The 18,629-nt window shown below is 38.9% G+C and overlaps 1 protein-coding gene across 9 annotated transcripts in view; it reads left to right on the top strand.

Moving 5' to 3' along the window:
• Positions 1 to 18,629, top strand: part of FAM135B (family with sequence similarity 135 member B) — a 204,799-nt gene that overhangs the window by 159,723 nt on the left and 26,447 nt on the right. For 8 of the 9 annotated variants that reach the window (XR_010828841.1, XM_066990767.1, XM_048049378.2 and 5 more), the window contains 2 exons: positions 14,792 to 14,945; positions 17,994 to 18,043. Coding sequence is in view for 8 of the 9 variants with exons in the window: in XM_066990767.1 (XP_066846868.1) it covers positions 14,792 to 14,945; positions 17,994 to 18,043 (204 nt within the window). In the remaining variant the exon portion in view is untranslated. The remainder of the gene's footprint in view (positions 1 to 14,791; positions 14,946 to 17,993; positions 18,044 to 18,629) is intronic. The other variant, XM_066990771.1, reaches the window with a different exon arrangement.

Genomic DNA, 18,629 nt, shown 5'->3' with positions numbered 1-18,629 from the left:
GTTTGTTAAGAGGGTATACAAGGTCTGTTGTGGTACTTAACTTATAGATCTTGACTTGTTAAAACAGAATAATCTGATAACTCGCAGTCATTCTTAAAACTGCCTTGGGAAAAAAAAAAAAAAGTCTTTCATTTCACTATGAACAAGGAAATTCTTTCTGAGTTGACCTAACATGTTCCTTTTCCCCAGTTCTGGCATCGAACTGTAAAATCAATTATTCCCATAGCCCTAGTCACATGTGAACAGAGATTCAGGCCTGAAGTCACTCTTTCTCTGGCAGTGACTGGCACTATTTAATAGAGCCTGACATTTTTAGATAGGAAGCTGTGGTCCCCGCTATTGCTTTTATTCAATAAAGAGCATTTCAGCGACCATTTGCTCTGGCTCTGTGTATCAGAAAGCAACACTGAGCCAAGTTCTTTGGTGCATGCAGTATGATACAAGTTCTGTATGTTTAATAGCATATTGTGCCAAACTCTATGAGAGAAATGTCATGTGCAAGAGAACTGTTTTTCAATAATATGTTTGTCAGCTCCCAGCCGGTCTACATGCCAGTACACAAGCAGACTCAAGTAATTCTGCTACTTTGGCCTTGGCCACATATGGGGAATGATCATCTAGGTGTGGATATAAGGGCAGGAAATCTGTCCAATTCCACCTTTGCCATTCTCAGGCATGCACATCAGGGCTACTACAACCCTGTGCTCATTTAAAACCTCTTACCCCTGAGAAAGCTGACACCAAGCTAAAGCAGAATGATGCCAGCTCACATCCTTTAAAAGTTGCTCAACAGATATTTTCCTCATGGCAGTTTTCTTCTGTAAAAGAAAACACAGAAAATTCTCTCTTACCTTTAGATAATTCCCTTCCCTTCCCTTCCCTTCCCTTCCCTTCCCTTCCCTTCCCTTCCCTTCCCTTCCCTTCCCTTCCCTTCCCTTCCCTTCCCTTCCCTTCCCTTCCCTTCCCTTCCCTTCCCTTCCCCCTTCCCTTCCCTTCCCTTCCCTTCCCTTCCCTTCCCCCTTCCCTTCCCTTCCCTTCCCTTCCCTTCCCTTCCCTTCCCTTCCCTTCCCTTCCCTTCCCTTCCCTTCCCTTCCCTTCCCTTCCCTTCCCTTCCCTTCCCTTCCCTTCCCTTCCCTTCCCTTCCCTTCCCTTCCCTTCCCTTCCCCCTTCCCCCTTCCCTTCCCTTCCCTTCCCTTCCCTTCCCTTCCCCCTTCCCTTCCCTTCCCCCCTTCCCTTCCCTTCCCTTCCCTTCCCTTCCCTTCCCTTCCCTTCCCTTCCCTTCCCTTCCCTTCCCTTCCCTTCCCTTCCCTTCCCTTCCCTTCCCTTCCCTTCCCTTCCCTTCCCTTCCCTTCCCTTCCCTTCCCTTCCCTTCCCTTCCCTTCCCTTCCCTTCCCTTCCCTTCCCTTCCCTTCCCTTCCCTTCCCTTCCCTTTAGTAACCTGCAGTATGTTGTTGACTCAACTTGATGATAACACCACAAGTATGGAATACACAATTTTACAATGTCATTGAAACAGCCTGGCAGCAGTGGATATGGAAGAGGTGTATGGTAGAGAGGAAGGTGTAAAACCCCAGAGGTGTGAGTGCCAATTCTGCAATGAATACTTTACTTTTATTCTTCTGTAGGTGTAGGATCTGTTGATATTTTCTGGTGTCCAGTTCATATAGCTGCTGAGATCATGTTAAAGCATGACTGTGTGTGATGTTCTGAAACAGAACATGTAACATCCAAAACAACTCCTTGAACCTCCACATGGGAAGAAAGAATAGATCAGTCCCCCCTGGAAACTGAGATGCCCCTGAGAGAAACCAGTCACTCACAGCTCGTGGGTCTATTCCATGCCACTAGACCTCCCAAACCTCCAATAGATCTGACTGTATTTTGAACATCGTTGACCCACTCTAATATATATATATCTTAAGAGTGTAGTTTAGAAACTGAAGAGAGCTTGAGTAAGTGCTAACACATTTTCTTATTCAGCAGATTATTCTCTACTTGTTTATAATGCATTATACCATGAACGTTTACAGTAGGGAAGGTAAAAGTGCTTGTTTCCCTCCATGTGCTATGAAGGGAAACTAGGGTGATTTTCTGAGCTGGAGATGCTTACAGTCCAAATGTAAAACGGAGATATTAATCTCATTCTTCTTATGTGAGCAAAGTGGGAGATGTGTTAGAGCTACGATAATTGCCACCTAGGTAACTAATTGTGATCTTTTTGAAACAAAAGCACTCAGATAATATACAATATTTGGGTACACTTACTCATTCATTTAGTATCAAGTAGTAAATGGTAGTGGTGCAAAGGGCAAAATTCCTTCACCAGATGTTAATCTGCATGAGTACATAGCATAAGACCATCTCCACTGTAGCCAGAGCAGCAACTGGATGTGTCCTTCCCTATTGCGATGTGTAAAAGTTGGGTCAAAACATTTTTTGTACATTCTGTTGTCCTTAATGCAATTTCTAATGGTACAATTTCATTATGTCATGGAATGGTCTGTCTTATATGTGTGAGTGTGTACATAATGTGTGGGAGAGACAAAAGTATGCTAACAAGTTTCCTTTTAAAACCTTACTGATTTTGTTTGCTGCCTGCAGTGATGTGTTAAAACAAGGCAGTTCTTCATCTCAGGGGTCCTTGTCTGATCACAGCAACAGGAGTGGATTTGCTTTCCTTATCTGTTGGTAAGCAGCATGGACTCTATTTAATCAGAAAGGACACTAAGGTTCTTTTTGGTGTCTGCACTGTGTTATTTTGCTTAGGAGGTCTGCATTCACACTGTATATATGTGTGTTTGAGAATATTTATAAATATTAAATTTGGAATTACATATAGAAGTCAGCTTTATATATATATATACATGTATACGACTGTCTATCTATCTAAACTCTCTCTCTCTCTCTCTCTCGGCATTAGCATTTATGTTCACATTGTTTGAAAAATCAACCACTGCTTTTTTCCCATAAAATAATTATTCAGTACTGCTGTACCATCTCTTAGCCAAAGATCCTGTCAGAAAGCTTTACTTCAGAAAGCTTTACTTCTTTATTTCTTTTACTTCAGAAAGCTTTGTGAGTATTCCCTAAACCAGACTCTTAATACCTACAAGATGAAGATATGGATTAATATGTGTCATTTTCATACATATGTCTAATGGAGGGAAAGGAAGGCATATGACTTTTCTTGTGCCAGATGATTCAGTGCTCTTCTTGGAAGAAGTATGCCTCTTGTCAGACACCTGCTCTAGCTTTCATAAGACGTCTTCTCGGGTGCTTAATTTACTGCTAGAAAAATTATTTTATGGCTTTCATTTTATCCAAAGTGATGTATAACCCTAGAGTTCAGGTGGAGGAAAGATTTTTTTTCCTTATTCATCATCAGCAGAATTTTTTAAGACTTCTTTGTATGTTTTTACATGAAGAGCCATTGTGACACTGCTGAAGATATGTTAGGATGTAACTCGACTTAGGCAGTCTGCCTAGGTTTAATTTTCAACGTGATACAGGAAATAGATTTGAGATAATCTGAGGAGACTTCAGAATTTGGTTTCATTTGTATTGAAATGAAAATCAAAAATTATAAAATGTACTGTAAAAGAAAAATCTGAAAAAAGAGACCCGTGCATAGAAGAAAAAATTTTGTTTGGCTTTGCACCTTTAAACTGTACAATTTCCTACAATTTTAATATGATTTTGACCAAATAAATAAATAAATAAATAAAAACTAACCAGAGGCTTTATTTGAAATGAAAAAGTCAAAATGTTTTTCTTTGAGAGTGTCAAAATGAGACATTTGGAAATTTGTTAGATTTTTACTGTTTTTTTTTTTTCCTAGAAGAACTTTATTGGAAATCAATGTGATTTTTGTTGCTTTTTTTTTTTTTTTTTAATAGGAATTTAAGAATTACATTTTTAGATGGAAATTTTCCTATCAAACACTTTCTTGGACACTTCATCTTTCTCAGCCATTCATTTTCTCAGCCATTCTTAACTGAGAAACTACAGCCTGTGTTTTTTAAGTGTCTTGTAGTATTGAAACCCAGAGACACAACCGTTAGAGCTGACCAGGATAATTCTCTTGTAACTGTTCAGATGATGGCTCTTTTTCAAGCTTGATGATTCCTATTTTTCAAGGGTCTCAAATTAAATACTTTCTTTGTGTTAGCTTTTGTACAAAGTGTAAATTATCATTAAGTCGGACTCCAGTTTTAAATAATTTTTCTACTCTACTGTCACCCCAGTCGTTTTGGAAAGTAACCCTAACTTCTAGGAGTTAATAGAAATGTCAAATTATACCTTGTATTATGAAATACCAACCAACATTTTCTTTCATAACAGATTTCTCCCCCAGATAGGATCAAGCTTTGTGTATCATGCCCTTTATTTATTGCCTAAAGTCTTTCCATTAGACCAGTATTTTAAGTCCCTTTTCTATTCTAGCTGCCCATTTTCCCTACGCTTTAGGCACTTAACATATCGGAAATGTCTTCCTATCTCTCAAAGAAGGCTAAATTCAGCCACCATGTAGAAAAATTTCTGGAAGCATTGTCATACAGACATACACAGACAACCTGATTGAATATGCTGTGTTTGCTAAGGAAAACAGGCAAAGAAAAAAACATGATCTCAGTAGAGCATCTGCAAGCTGGTCACTATGGATATTCATGCCTATGACCTATGAAATGCTCTTGAATTTGCCAATATTTTTTTTTTCACTGTCTGGCACAGGAATCTATGCTATTTTTTATTGATAAGTGAATGAATGGGGAAGACTTGTTTCTTTTTGTTGTTGTTGTTGTTTTCCATAGCTGAATGGAAGTGTAAATATACATGTATGCATAAATTTGTATATATGTATAGTTTTTTATGTGTATATTATTTTGTTTGTTTGTTTTTTTCATGAAACATTTTCATTAAAACTACTTCTTTTTAATTGAGGTTCTTTTTTTCCCTTTTGAATCTCATTCCTGCCATAAGAACCTCTTTGAGCCTCAGGAGGAGGCATTCCCCTGCATCTTTTGTCTTTTCTTGGAGTTCAGTTTAGCATATTTACACAATACTCAAGACAAAAGTAATTTTGACAAGCAACCAGTTTTGGTAAATGGGATTAGAACTTGCCCTCCTCCCACCACTGGTTCATTGATGAGGCACTCTGTTGAAGCTGTGGGAATTTTACATTTTTCATTCCCAACACTGATTTAATTAACAGTGATATAACTTCTCCCTCAGCATGCATAGTCTTGTGTGTCAGTTCAAGTGAAAATGAAGTTCTTTCTCAGTGAGAGTAATATTGGTTTCCCAGAAAGAAGTAAAAAAAAAAAAAAAAAAAAAAAAAAAAAAGAATATTGAAGGGGGAGAAAGGAAGGTCAGCAGAAATGAAAAACTAAAATAATTTTAGCCATTTGGTAAATCTGTGTTTGCTTACTGTCTTTTTGGACAGGTAGATATAGCAGACCTTCATTTTTTTTTTTTTTCAGTTGGGACCTCTGTCTTAACTGAAATATAAGTAACATTTATTATTATTATTATTCTATATGTTTTTGGAAATTAAAATTATGCTTCTGAAAGCATTTCTAAGCTTCCGTAAAATAAAGCTTTTTTCACACTGGTGGCAAGAACTATGAATTATGTGTTAAGTGTGATACGAGGATGAAGTTCAAGTTCATCCTATAATATAGTATAGGGTAGTATGGTGTTAGGGCTGTGACTGTTTGGACGGCTGGAGCACTTAGGCTTTAATAGGCACTGGAGGTCCAAGAACTCCTCATCTTGTTATCTGCATGAATGAGACAACAGATCAATTTGAGAGAAAGTGGTACCACCTAGAAGCAGCATTTGTCTCAGTGGTGGAGGAGCAACCTAGGTGGGAATTTCAGGCTGTCCCAGAGATTCCCCTGGGCAGGTCTCAGACCTGTTGACTGGCACTACTTGCGTGCTTTGGTATGCTAACAAATATCCTCTGGGCAATCCAGCTGTCCCAGAGACTCTGCTGGGAGGTTCCTGCTGCAAAATTGACCAAAGGTAAGGTATTGTGGGTTGTCAATAGGTGCTATTCCTGCAGAGGCAGAGACGGTCAAATAAGATGGACTTTCATAAATAGTTGAGGTATTAATAAAATACTTTGTATATGTTTTAAGACAAAATAAAAATGGATCACGTATGTGCTGGAGTGGTCATACAGGATCATGGCCCAGTGAGATACAGGAATTCATCAGAACAGCAGTCTGGGGAGTCTCATCTGATCCAGCTGAGGATCACTGTAAGGAAACTTGCAATGGAAATTCAGGTCATCATCTGGATGGCAACCAACTGCTCTGTTCAGGAGACTGGATTGCCATAGAAGTGTTAGCCGATGCAAAGTGTCTAATAAATTAGGCTTTTGTTTTTTAACAAACACTTTGCACATATAAATATTTGTGAAACAATTGACAGCAATAATATAACTGGCATACTATGTTGTGTAATATAACTCCTAGTTCCCTTCCTGTTGATTTTTGTGATCCTTTGTGATTTTTTTTATTGTTTAATTGTTGTTTTGTTTTAATTATAAAATACGAATATCCCTCTTTGTCATGTATTTTCTTGCATGTGAAAGTATGCTTCTGTCCATATATATCAGCCATGTCCCTAATGACCAGAAATCACCTTTTAATCCTTTTTTACAAATATAATAATGAGGTGTAAATATAATGTATTATTTCAAACTGTTGACTATCATTTCTCTTCAAACCACCAGCTGACAGGAGATCTCCTATCTTAAAAAACAGTCTCTAGAGTAGAAATGCAAAATCTCCTTTCTCAGTGGTTTCAAAGCTAGACCAAAAATAATATGCTATGTGACAAATATGGGTATGAAGATGCAAACACTGTGCTCTCAGAGACTGCATTCATCTTGGGGTGCTGACTTTTCTTTCCCTGTTCCAAGCAGATATCTCAATCTTTGCCAGAAATAGGCAAGGTGGGCTAATACTGTCTGCTAATGAAAAACTGCTGGAGACCGCCAAACTCATCTAATTAGTCTGCAATGGCTTTTTAGTATCTCAAAATTCTTGAAAAGCAATTTGAATTTGAATCTAAATTACAGAATGCTGTTTTGAATTAGATTAAATATAAAGGGTCTAATTTACCAGCTGCTAGTGCTATTGTTGAACTTTTCATACAGTTAACATATTTTGTGAAATTAATACAAAAGAAATACAGCTTAGTGTATATAACAGAGCATAAAATCCAATTGGTGTCTTTTGATATTAGGTGGATTTGGTACACTGGAAGTGGATATCCACAAATTGTTCTCTGCATTACAGTAATGAATTGGCATGAACCTTATTTAATTTGTGTTTGTTTTTCTCAAGTAATTTTCCTTTCTCTTGTTATAAAGGAAAAGTACATTTATAAAGTAATTCACTGTAATTATAGGAGAAATCTGTTGACTGAAAAGAACATTACACGGGACACAGTCATTTTAAAGGGTGATTTATTTGAATATATTTAGCAGGGAAGCTGTCAAGAATGTTTTGTTTGTTTGGGGGTTGTTGTTTTTTATAGGCTATTTTACTTGGCTGGATAAACCCTAGAAGAACCTCTTAGAGGACAGATGGACAAAGAACAGTGAGAGTCCAGTGTCAGGATCTAGCTTTGCAGAACATGGTCAAATTGAACAGAAACCTTTGCATTTGCAAAATACTTAGCAGGTTTTTGTTTGTTTGTTTGTTTGTTTTTTAACCTGGCATTTGACTAGGTTTTTCTTTATGTCACCACATTCATATTCTATGATTCTATGATCATGATCGGTTAACTGAGAAAAGGACAGATTAAGGCTGTATGTACATTGTTTTTCATTGCACCCTGCAAACATACATAAGTGATATATCCTTTCTGATATAATGTGTACACGTAGGTGCTCACCTGATCTTTTAGGAAAATGTTTTTTTCTATTTCACAACTAATAAGCAAGGAGCTAGGAAGTATTTTATATTTGCTGCCACTACAAACCACCAAAAAATCAAACCCTATGCATTGACCAAATGGTTCTTGAGCTCCAGCAGGCTCAGTGCCATGACCACTGCCCTGGGGAGCCTGTTACAGTGCCCAACTGTCTTCTTGGTGCAGAACCTTTTCCTAACATCCAGCCTGAACCTTCCCTGTCACAGCTCCATGCCGTTCCCTCGGGTCCTGTTGCTGGTCAGCGGAGAGGAGAGATCAGCGCCTCCTGCCATGATTTCCCTCTTGAGGAAACTGTAGTCTGTGATGAGGTCACCCTTCAGCCTTCTTTTCTGTAAGCTGAACAAAACAAGTGACCTCAGCCATGTCTCACCCTCTAGACCCTACACCATCTTTGTTGCCCTCCTTTGGACACTCTCTAATAGTTTTATATCGTTCCTAAATTGTGATGCCCAAATCCGCACACAGGACTCAATGTGAGGGTTCATCAAAAAGATATTGGCAATCGATGGGACAATTTTTTTATTTTTTTTTTATTTTTTTCATTTGGGATCAATACAGCTGACGTCCTTTCACAGATCACAGGAAAAACACCTCTTAAAGCAAATCATTGTAGTCTGGAATTATAACCATTATTTGCAGTTCTTTGTATTGTCTTCCTGACTGCCTCTTTTTCTATCATCTCTTGGCTTTCTTGATCTATTTTGCCTCTGATGCTGTTGGCACAATAGAAGTCATACTTTTCTCTGCTGTCAGTACTAGTAGCTTCTGTATCATCATCCATCACTGCTAGCAAAGTACCTTTAGGTGGTAAGTCTTGAAGTGAAGATTTGTCAGGCATTCATTTACTCCCAAAGTTTTCAGAAGTAGAAAAGGGCAAAAGCCAGAGGTACAGTCTACTATTACAGAAAGGGTCTTGGAAAAGGAAGACAGCACTGATGTATTTTGCAACCAGCAAAGAAAACTCTATCCTTAACTGCAAACTAATGAGATTAGAATAACAGTAGGCCAAAGGAATTAACTTAAAATGCATTTACCAAGGAAGCTAATGTGTAATTTCACAATGGATTTTACAAGCTCAGTGCAGTCATCATGCTTTGGGCAAGCTGGGATTGTTAGCTTCAATACCTGTTTTAATATGAGTTGCATCTTAACCAGAAGTAGACCCTTTGGAGAAAAATATGTCTGTCCTCCCAATCCAAGAAGCCCAGAGTTCTGAGCACTTTGTAGTTATTTAATGGGTCAAAGATAGTGCTTTTCCTGACTTATTTTTACATCACTATTTTTCCTTAGAATAACATGTACCGTGTTTGCTACTAAACTTGATTTGTTAGTGTTGTAGTGTGGAGCCCTCTTCCAGGCTATAACCTAGTGGACCACCTAAATGACACAGAAGAAAAGTCGATTCAAATAGAGAATGTGGAAGGTATGCAGTCTTCAGACCATCCCAAAGGAGGGCATTTCCTGACATTTGTCAGCTTACTGAACAGTGACGGATAGACTGTTTAGCTGCAGCAGTTTATAATGGCCTCATCTGACAGATGCCTGCCATGCTTGGGCCCCCAGCAGATGAGGATGCACAGACCTTAGCTCATGTTAGCTAAACTGTCCCTGAGGTGGGTTTAATAATCCCTCTTATGTTCTGCTCTGCCTCCTCTGTGTGTGTGACAACTTTCTAAGCAGTTTTGTGAAGTTGTTGAAGGACCAGAGATTTGGAACTTGGTGTCTTTTTTTCCATCATGGTCACTTTCCACCTTGACACGATGATTTGTCAAATTGGGATGGATGTTCCCATTAAACAACAGGATTTTGAAGTCAGTTGCCACTTAACAGAGTTGCACCAGAATGCTTCAGCTTAGTGATATGGCTTCCTAATAATGCACGGTGTGGCCTAGGCTGTGCCTGTTTGGCATTGCCTTGAGTTGTAACTGTGCAGTGCTAGTCCTCCCATGCAAAGATATTCTGAGAGCACAGCACCTTTCTTCAGTACAGATATTCCTCCTGGAGAGAACTGTGACAGGAGGATGAAGGAGATGTGGGAGTAACCTCTTCAGGCCCCTATGCACTCATGTATATTATCAATATCTCACAGTAATTTTTGAAGAAATACACTTTGATGCACAGCAATGGTACAGGAAATTTGACTCATCTGTTGAGGTCTTATTCAGTGCTCCTAATTATTATCATCTCTGCAGTGTAGAATATGTCACCAGTTGTCCTATGTTTCCTTTATTTAATGGGAAGAAATTGCCACAATTAATTTCCCTGATTTTAGATGTCATTTTAGTCATAAAAACAATAATTCCACAGCAATGCATTTTTCTTCATCAGTTCTCCATCTCTCAAAAGAGGTTGTAGCTCAGAAATACATATCCGTGTTTGCTTGTGTGAGTCCTTCTCTCAGAGCCCAGGACTTTCTTAATTTTGTCTGCTTTCAGGGAAGATGTTTGACAATGTTTCTCCTTATATGTTTTCTCTTCAAATGGAAGGTATAAAGCTGAAGCTTTATTTCTGTGAGAAATACTCCAGGTTAGTTTTTCCTTCACCGTACTGCTTCATATTAGAAGATGGTGCTCCATCAAGGAGGAAGCAGAAGCAACAGCTTGTGTATCATCAGTATCATCCTGCATATGTAGAAAGCCAACATTTCATTGGAGGACTGCACCACTTGCTAGCCATATTTCTTCCATCTGAAAACAACTCTTTTACGGAAAGGAGGATCCAGACTGAATTGTATAGAGTATGGCTGAAATGGTGGCAAAGGTTCTGCTCTTTTGATTTCACAGGACCCTAGAGCTCGGAAATGATTAATATGGAGGTGGCTTTTCTCTATTAATATAGAAACAACCTATTCCACCATACATACACTCTTGCTGTTCATGTATACCCTCCCTCCCCCAAAATGACATAATTACTAGAGATGTCTTTAATAAATAAATTAATTTAGGTTGGCATTTATACTATTCATGTCACAGATTACTAGGGCAGTGACTCCAGATGCTTGCTGCTTTTGCAGTGTCTCTGAAACTAATTGGTCTGGGACTTGTTGTTAGGGGATCTTCAGAAATATATGACCTTTTAAATAGAATTTTGGATTCACACTAATCTAATTAATTTCCTGAAATCCTGAGTAAGTCCGTAGAATTAACTGACAGAAATGATCAAATGTGGACATGGACAGGTAAATTCTTCTCATACTTCTGTCTACAAAAGAGAAAGTACAATTTCAGTCCTTCTTACAAGCTGATACATTTCAAGCTCTCAGGTGTGTATAACAGTGCTGCCAAAAATGGCAAGTCTTGGCTGCATCCCTGAAAAGTGGTCACTGGAGGATGCAAATAACCTACGTCAGCAACACCAGTGAATGTATGGGACAAATGGTTATCACAGAGTCACACTTCAAGTCTGACGCATAAGAATTAGGTCTGGGACTTGCCTCTTCTCATGCCTATTAAGGGCAGCCTCGTCTGCCACAACTACATGACTATGGAGTTTAACATCCTGAGATTGCCGATCAAGTTAAACAGCAGGATTACAAACCTTCAGAAGACCAGATTTTGGCCTGTTCAAGGACTTTGTTGTCTGGATTCCTTGAGAAACCACCCTGGAGGGCAAATGAGGTCCGAGAGTGCTGTTTAATCTTCAAGAGCAAACTACTGAGACCGTAAGAACAGCCCATTGCCAAGCTGGATAAAACCAAGTTGGAAGGAGCAGTCACTACAGTGGAGGGCAAAAAGGTCTCCTGCTCAGGGTGTCCTCAACAGGCTGGAGAAATGGAGCAGTAGGAACCTCATGAAGATAACCAAAATAAAATAAAAAATATAATATAAAATAAAAAAATCTTGCATCTAGGATGAACAAACCCAAGGCAGTAGTGCGTATCAGTGGCCAACTGTCCCCAAAACAGCTCTGTGAAGATGGTTAAACACTGGAACAAGTTGCTCAGAGAGGTGGTGAAATCTACCTCCCTGGAGATGTTCGAGACCCAGCAGGACACAACACTGAGCAGCCTGATCTGTTCATAACTGTTTTAAGCAGGTAGTTAGACTAGATGCTCTCTACAGGTCCCTTCTGACCTAAATTATTTCATATTTCTACAATAATGACCAAGTTCTATTGCTAACATATAACATTGAAAACTATTTTTAATAACAGTTCTTTCCCCATTCTGTGTTTTAATACTGTGTAAATCTTTGCAAAGTATATCCTCCTAAACTCCCATGCTCTGCAAACTGGTCCATCTGATCTGTAAGAAGTTGTATTAATTCAGAAAATTTAAAAAGCACCATATGACTATTAGGCAAACACTAACGCATTTAAAACAGCTAATCAATAAGGATTTTTAGTGTCTTTAGTTCACACATTTTTGAGCCCACCTGCAGTTGTGCTTTCTTATTACTTTTTCATTTTAGTTTTAAACAACAATTTATGACAAGAAAGGCTGAAAACAGACCTATAAAAATTTAGACTTGCTCTACAATACTGTGTTATAGTACTGGTATGAACTATGAAATTATCTCCCATTGTTCCTTCTGCTTGTCAGTGTAGCATTTAAATTCCAGAGCAATTTCTGCTTAAAATTAGGCAACAGATTATAAAACAGGACATTTTTTTTGTGACATTGTGTATCAATCCACATCAGATTTTCTATTATTCCCAGCAGCATTTCTGTATGCTGCCTTTTTTTGTGTTTTCCATGGTGAGAGTAAAATATAGATTCATGCTAAGGCTGGAGTTTTTGAAACCTTCCAAGAACAACCAACTCAGTCAATTACCATTAGCCATTTCTCTAAGGGGCCAAGCTGAGCAGTCCCAGTTGTGTCAGCCACAGAACACAAGTTAACATCTTGACATTTTACACAAGAAAGTTGAGGAACACATCCCAACTCAAGCTAAAAGCCATGAAATACAGCCTTTACTGGGGGGACTCAAAGGGAGAAAAACAAAGGAGGTGCACTGACACATAGTTGGAGTCTTCACTGTTCTTCCTGGAGGTGCATAGCTACTGGGGATGTTGGCTTAATAAGAACCCATTACTTAGTGTCCATAAAGACAATCAGTACCTAGCAGGGTATGTAGGAATTGTATTTTTTCCCCGTAAATGATCAGCAGTGGAGTAACTTGCAAATTGTTCATGTTTCTCCATAGATAGACAGAGGGGAAGTCGTGTCCTGGTGCCTTTGTGCAGCTCATATGCTTTAAAATGCACATCTAGATGTATGCTCAATTTACCTAGTGTTTAATAAAGATCAAGGGAAAAGTACCTTGCTGTCTTTCTTTGTCTTCATGACCCTTGCTCTTCATGCAAAGCGGATAAATTAATCCTGTGTGGTTTTTGTGGATGAGTGATGCACTTCACTGGTAAGAGAGAAGCAGCAATATGTTTTATTGATATAAGATGGTGATTTAATGAAGTTAATGGTAAATTAAGAATGGTTTAAAAAAACTCAATGGCAAGGTATGCTCAGTTATTTACTGCATAGAGGACAGGGTCAGATGATATTGTCAAGGAGAGCCTCCCATTGAGTTATGAGGTTCAGAATGGACCCTTTTGCTTTTCAAAGGAGTTTGGGTATCACTGGATCCAATCTTAGTCCCAGACTTGGTCAACAGTTTATGTCTAAAGGACTATGTGCACAATAAATCTGAAATGTAAGTTTGCAAAGTTTCAGCAAGCTATTAGTCCCTTACTGAGGATCTCTAATAGGTGAGGAATCTCTCATCCTCAAGGAGTAACCTTGAGAGGTGCCCCTACTCAAGCAGAGATCCTAGCAATCCTAGCATACAGCCCACTGATGTGTAAGGGAGCTCAACGGGCTCTGGGCTGCCCCCTGTTTACGGGGTAAGATAATGGACTCAGTCATATTTGCATACCAACCATATTTTGGTTGGCACATGCTCAATTAGCCCTTGGCTATCGTGTTGTTATCTGTCTCCTCAGAGTCCAATCTGAGCTGTCTGCAGACATCATGACCCCCACTGGTGGTTATCACTTGAGCAGGATCATGGGTGAAAGCTCAGGTGTGTGGGGGAATACACCATCACACCCCACCCCGTGACTAGAGTCAGTGGAGAATCAAGAACCAGCTATAGCCATTGACTGCAAGTGCTCACAGACCTTTCTGCTGCACCATTTCCAGAAATTGAAAGAGGATAGCAGTTCCATGATCTGATGAAAACCGCTAAAATGCATCATTCACAGAGACCTAGGAAACAGAGCTATTACTAACAGTTGTCATAATATTACTTGCAACTCTCCTTGAAATTCTGGCCACAAAAGCACAGTTTAAGAAACAGTTTTATTTTAAAGTCTGAACAGTGCAAATTGCAAATATAAATTATTTCTAGAAGTGGTGCTTTTGATGGAACTGAAAACTTTTGATCTAGAATGCCTTATTGTAAACTCAGCTTATGTTCTAAGTGTAAAGAAGTTTGGGACAGTTTTGTATAAATGTGCTGTGGACTGTCCAGTGACGTCTTTTCTCGCAAGACAAGTAATAAACCTGATGTTGATCCTGGAGGACAGAAAAACTCATAGTAGTGAAAAAATGCAGATGGTATTGCCATCCTATCTACTAATAAGACTTATTCTGTCCTCATTTTAATTTCAGGATATATGTGACAGCATTCCTGGGACCGAATAGTTTTGGTATGGTTTGAGAAAAGCATGCGCAGAGAATGAGACAGTGTTAGGGTTATATGGTTAGGAAGTAGATCTGGTTGCCAGATGCTTGGTTAGAAGTGAAAGGCTGACCACAATCAAATTTTTGTGGAAATTTGTAGGACAAATGGAGAGCAATAATTGTAATCTCTGTATTTTTCTTTTCTTGATGCTTTTGTTATACAGGGCAGCTTTTATGTCCCATCTGAAAACTGCATGCAGCATGCGTACAAATGGCATAAGGACCTCTGTCTTCTGCTCTTGAATGCTCAAAGAGGACTTCACATGTACTACACCCTCATAATGAAGGAGATTCCTGATTTACCACAGCTGAAGTTGGGTAAGGGAACAGACATTTTAAATCACTGAATATAGACCATTGCTGTGTTTTCAATACATATTTTAGTACTAAAATTCTTGGGCTGTGTAGAGATTTTAGAGGATTTTTCTCCCTCTTTCCTGATTAGTGTTTATTCTGGCACACTATTAAACACTAATGCTTTCTCCGCTTATGAAAATCGTTTTATAGAAACTGAAGGTTGCCTGATATGTAGAAGGGTAAAGTGTTCTGATAAATTTCTCAGAATACTTGCCTCTAAATGATATTTGGACTCCATTACTTTTTGGAGATTTTAACTTCCAGTTCAAAATCACCATGAGATCTAGTGAAGACTAGTAATTTTTACTCTCAACCAAATGTGTATTTTTTTAAACTGAAAACAAAAATCTGAAAGGTGATATGAATGTTTTTGAAATGTACTCCCTCCCTTATGCTTTACAATGCACTTCTCTGCCCATATTATAATTACATCTTGCTCTTTAAAAACATTCTGCTCTTCTTCCTAGTTCATTTGTTTAAATAGATTTTCTAGATTTTTTGGCAGAAGCATTTTTAACTGGTCAGGCCTATTGGGTCCAACACAGAAGTGCTGTCTGGCTGGATTTGCAGGACGGAGCTCAGTAATTTGTGTTTAGTCATGTTTGTAATGACAGCATGAGCTCCTGTGAAAATGAGGAGCATCCCTGACTAATTCCTGCGCTCCCACCTGTTTCTTTGAATTTAAGGCATGTGTCTCATCTGTGGTTTTGTCTCATTGTACATCTGAATGCACATTTTTTCTAAGTTAGCAGTTTGTTGTATTTCAGGGATAATTATATTAAGAGAATTGATTGCATTGGGCAGCAGATTTAAAAAAGGGAGGATAAAATCATTCTCCTTTTTTACTGTGTAGGTACTACATGCACTTTCAAATATAATACATTATTCTGTACAGACTTATGAGCTTGATAGCTTCTATTTTCCACTTTATGTTTTGTTCCCCGATATATATTTCCACTCATGGGAAACCTGAAACTCATGGGATGGGAAGAGCACATACTGTGTTATTCAATTCAGCTATGAGGAAAAAAAAAAAAGAAAAAAAAAGTACAGCATTTTTATTTGCAATTTATGAGCTGTCAAACAGAATTCAACATGCAACAAAACCCTTGCTTCAGGCATCTTGGTTATCAGGCACATTTTTAGATGATTTGTATTTTACCTTGACAGGCTTATAGACTGGGAGATGGCAGAGTTACGTATGGTTGGTTGACCACAACTGAAGAACAGCCCCAGATACGCACATATTGGCTTTCTGAATACAGTTGACTTAGTTTTCAAATGACTACTAGTACTGAAGCAGGCACTTAATTTGCAAATGTACTTGTTGTAATACATGCAAATTTACTAAATGCAAATACCCTTTTTAGCTGCTTGAGCAGAGCACTCTTTGCATCATTTTATTCACAGCCTAAAAATCTACTGAAGATTGGATTTTAAGGCTAGCCTTCTGAGGCCTGTTGCAAAGCACAGAAAAAATCATGGGGTATAAGATTTACCCAGGATGATGAATATCAAGCCAGTTTTTATATGAGACAGTTGCCTGGACTGTCCTTACAGTCACTGGGGAGAAACAGGCCCATTTAGGACAATAAAACGTGTTATCTGACAAGTAGTGCTCTCTGCCTTAGGATGACATGAACTGCACCTTGTACTTGCTCATTTTTCTTCACTGGCCAGGAGAATAATATAAATGACTCATTCAGTTTTAGGCATCTATATTTGGTGAAATTAATCTCGTCATAGGTTTCTAAAGATAATTAAGATAAATACAAGACAATAAATCTCCTCTGTGGACTTTCTAAATTCCTTTTTCTAGCCCCCTGAATAATATATTAAAAAATTAATAGTCTAGTTTAGACTTTAAAAGTGGAAATTGTTGTCTCCCAAATTTTACCAACTGAGGAGAGATATTTTTGAGGTGTTACACATCTCACTCTGTCCTCTTAAATTCCTCAGTATTATTTAAGAAGAATCACTTGGGGATTGGGGAGGGGATCGGTTGCTTGGTTTCTCTGCTTTGTTTCTTTCTGTATACTACTAGAAAGTTCCACATTGCAAAATCTGGCTGTCAAAGTTGGAGAGCTGATTTATGTCTTCCTCTGCTTTATAGTTTGTGGTGCATTTAATGTGGAGAGTCCCTATGCTGGATTCTCTCAGGGCTATATCAAAGCAATGCTGCGTGGTCTAGGGGTGGTGACGTACTTCACATTCCACAGGGTGATGCAGAGATGCTCAGTCTGTTAGCAGTCATACATGTAGGGCATTTAATACATGGCCTCATGTAGCATGATAAGGAGAACCACCTATTGTACGTCATTTGCTCACATTTTCCAATGGTGAGATAATATTGCATTTAGGTCAGGAATCAGCCATAAATCATAGAATGGTTAAGGCTGGGAGGGACCTCCAGAGTCCATCTGGTCCAACCCCCTACTCAAGCAGGGACACCCAGAGCAGGGTGCCCAGGACCATGTCCAAGTGGCTTTTGAAGATCTCCAAGTGGGGATATTCCACGACCTCTCTGGGCAACCTGTGCCAGTGCTCAAGCACTGCACAGTAAAGAAGTGCTTCCTGATGTTTAGACAGAACCTTCTGTGTTCCAGTTTGTGCCCGTTTCCAGTGAGCACCACTGAAAAGAGCCTGGCTCTTTGCAGCCTCCCTTCAGGTGTTTATATAGACTGATAAACACCAAAGCCTAGTAAGCAAACTTCTACTAAGGGAGAGGGTAGACAACGAAAAGCCCTGAAATTCTGTCCTCTGCATCCTAACAACCTTCCAGAACATGTGCAGGTTTAACGGTTTGGGTCTGCATAAGCAGAAATTGTAGCTGTACCTCTGCAAGTACAAGGTGTATCGTGGGGGGGCCCACATCCGAACAGAAACAAGTCCATTGGCAAAGAACATCAAATGACTATTCATTGTGTGAATAAACAGTAGAGCTTTAACATTTCACGCCTAATGTTCTCAATCCTGATATGTTTCTTTCTCTGTGTTTCTTTTCCCTAGAAGAGCTTTCCACGGAAGATACGTTATCTCAGCTTTGTACAGAGCTGCAGGTATTTTCTTCAACAGAATTGGTCTGCTTTTCGCAAGTCCATTTTTCAAGTGCACTGAGACAGTACAATCATGTATCAGAGTGGGGAGAGAGGGAATTTGGTGCCAGCAGAAAGTTTGCTGAATGTTTCTTTTTCACCAACAATTTCACATAATTTTGATTATTCACTTACATAATGTTTCTGTCACTTTTAACGACTCACCAGCTGGATTGCTTTAGGATCCTTCAGTGATCCTAGCCCTGAGTGTCAAGAGTATGCACAAAAAAATGCTTTGGGGATAGGTTGCAATTACAGCTTTTGTGCTGACAGGAGAAAAGATTTTTTGGCAGGTTGTGCAGCCACATTTTTTTTTCAAATAAAAACACCTAAATGTGTAGGGAGGCTCATGGGAAGACACAAGTGATTTTGGCACTGTGCAACTGAATTACTGTCTTGAACTTCTGCTGCGTTGGCTTCAAGTGAGACACAGGCAAGTCATCAAGGTTGTCAGGAAGAAATGCAAACAGCAGTTGATCACTGGGGAAAATGTTTTATAGTCAGAGATCTAATAGTTTTGATTTGCTCAGGTTATTAGCAGGAAAACAGC

The sequence above is a fragment of the Anser cygnoides genome, chromosome 2, assembly GCF_040182565.1.
Source record: "Anser cygnoides isolate HZ-2024a breed goose chromosome 2, Taihu_goose_T2T_genome, whole genome shotgun sequence".
Taxonomy (NCBI): Eukaryota; Metazoa; Chordata; class Aves; order Anseriformes; family Anatidae; genus Anser; species Anser cygnoides.
This window is presented reverse-complemented; position numbering and strand designations above follow the sequence as displayed.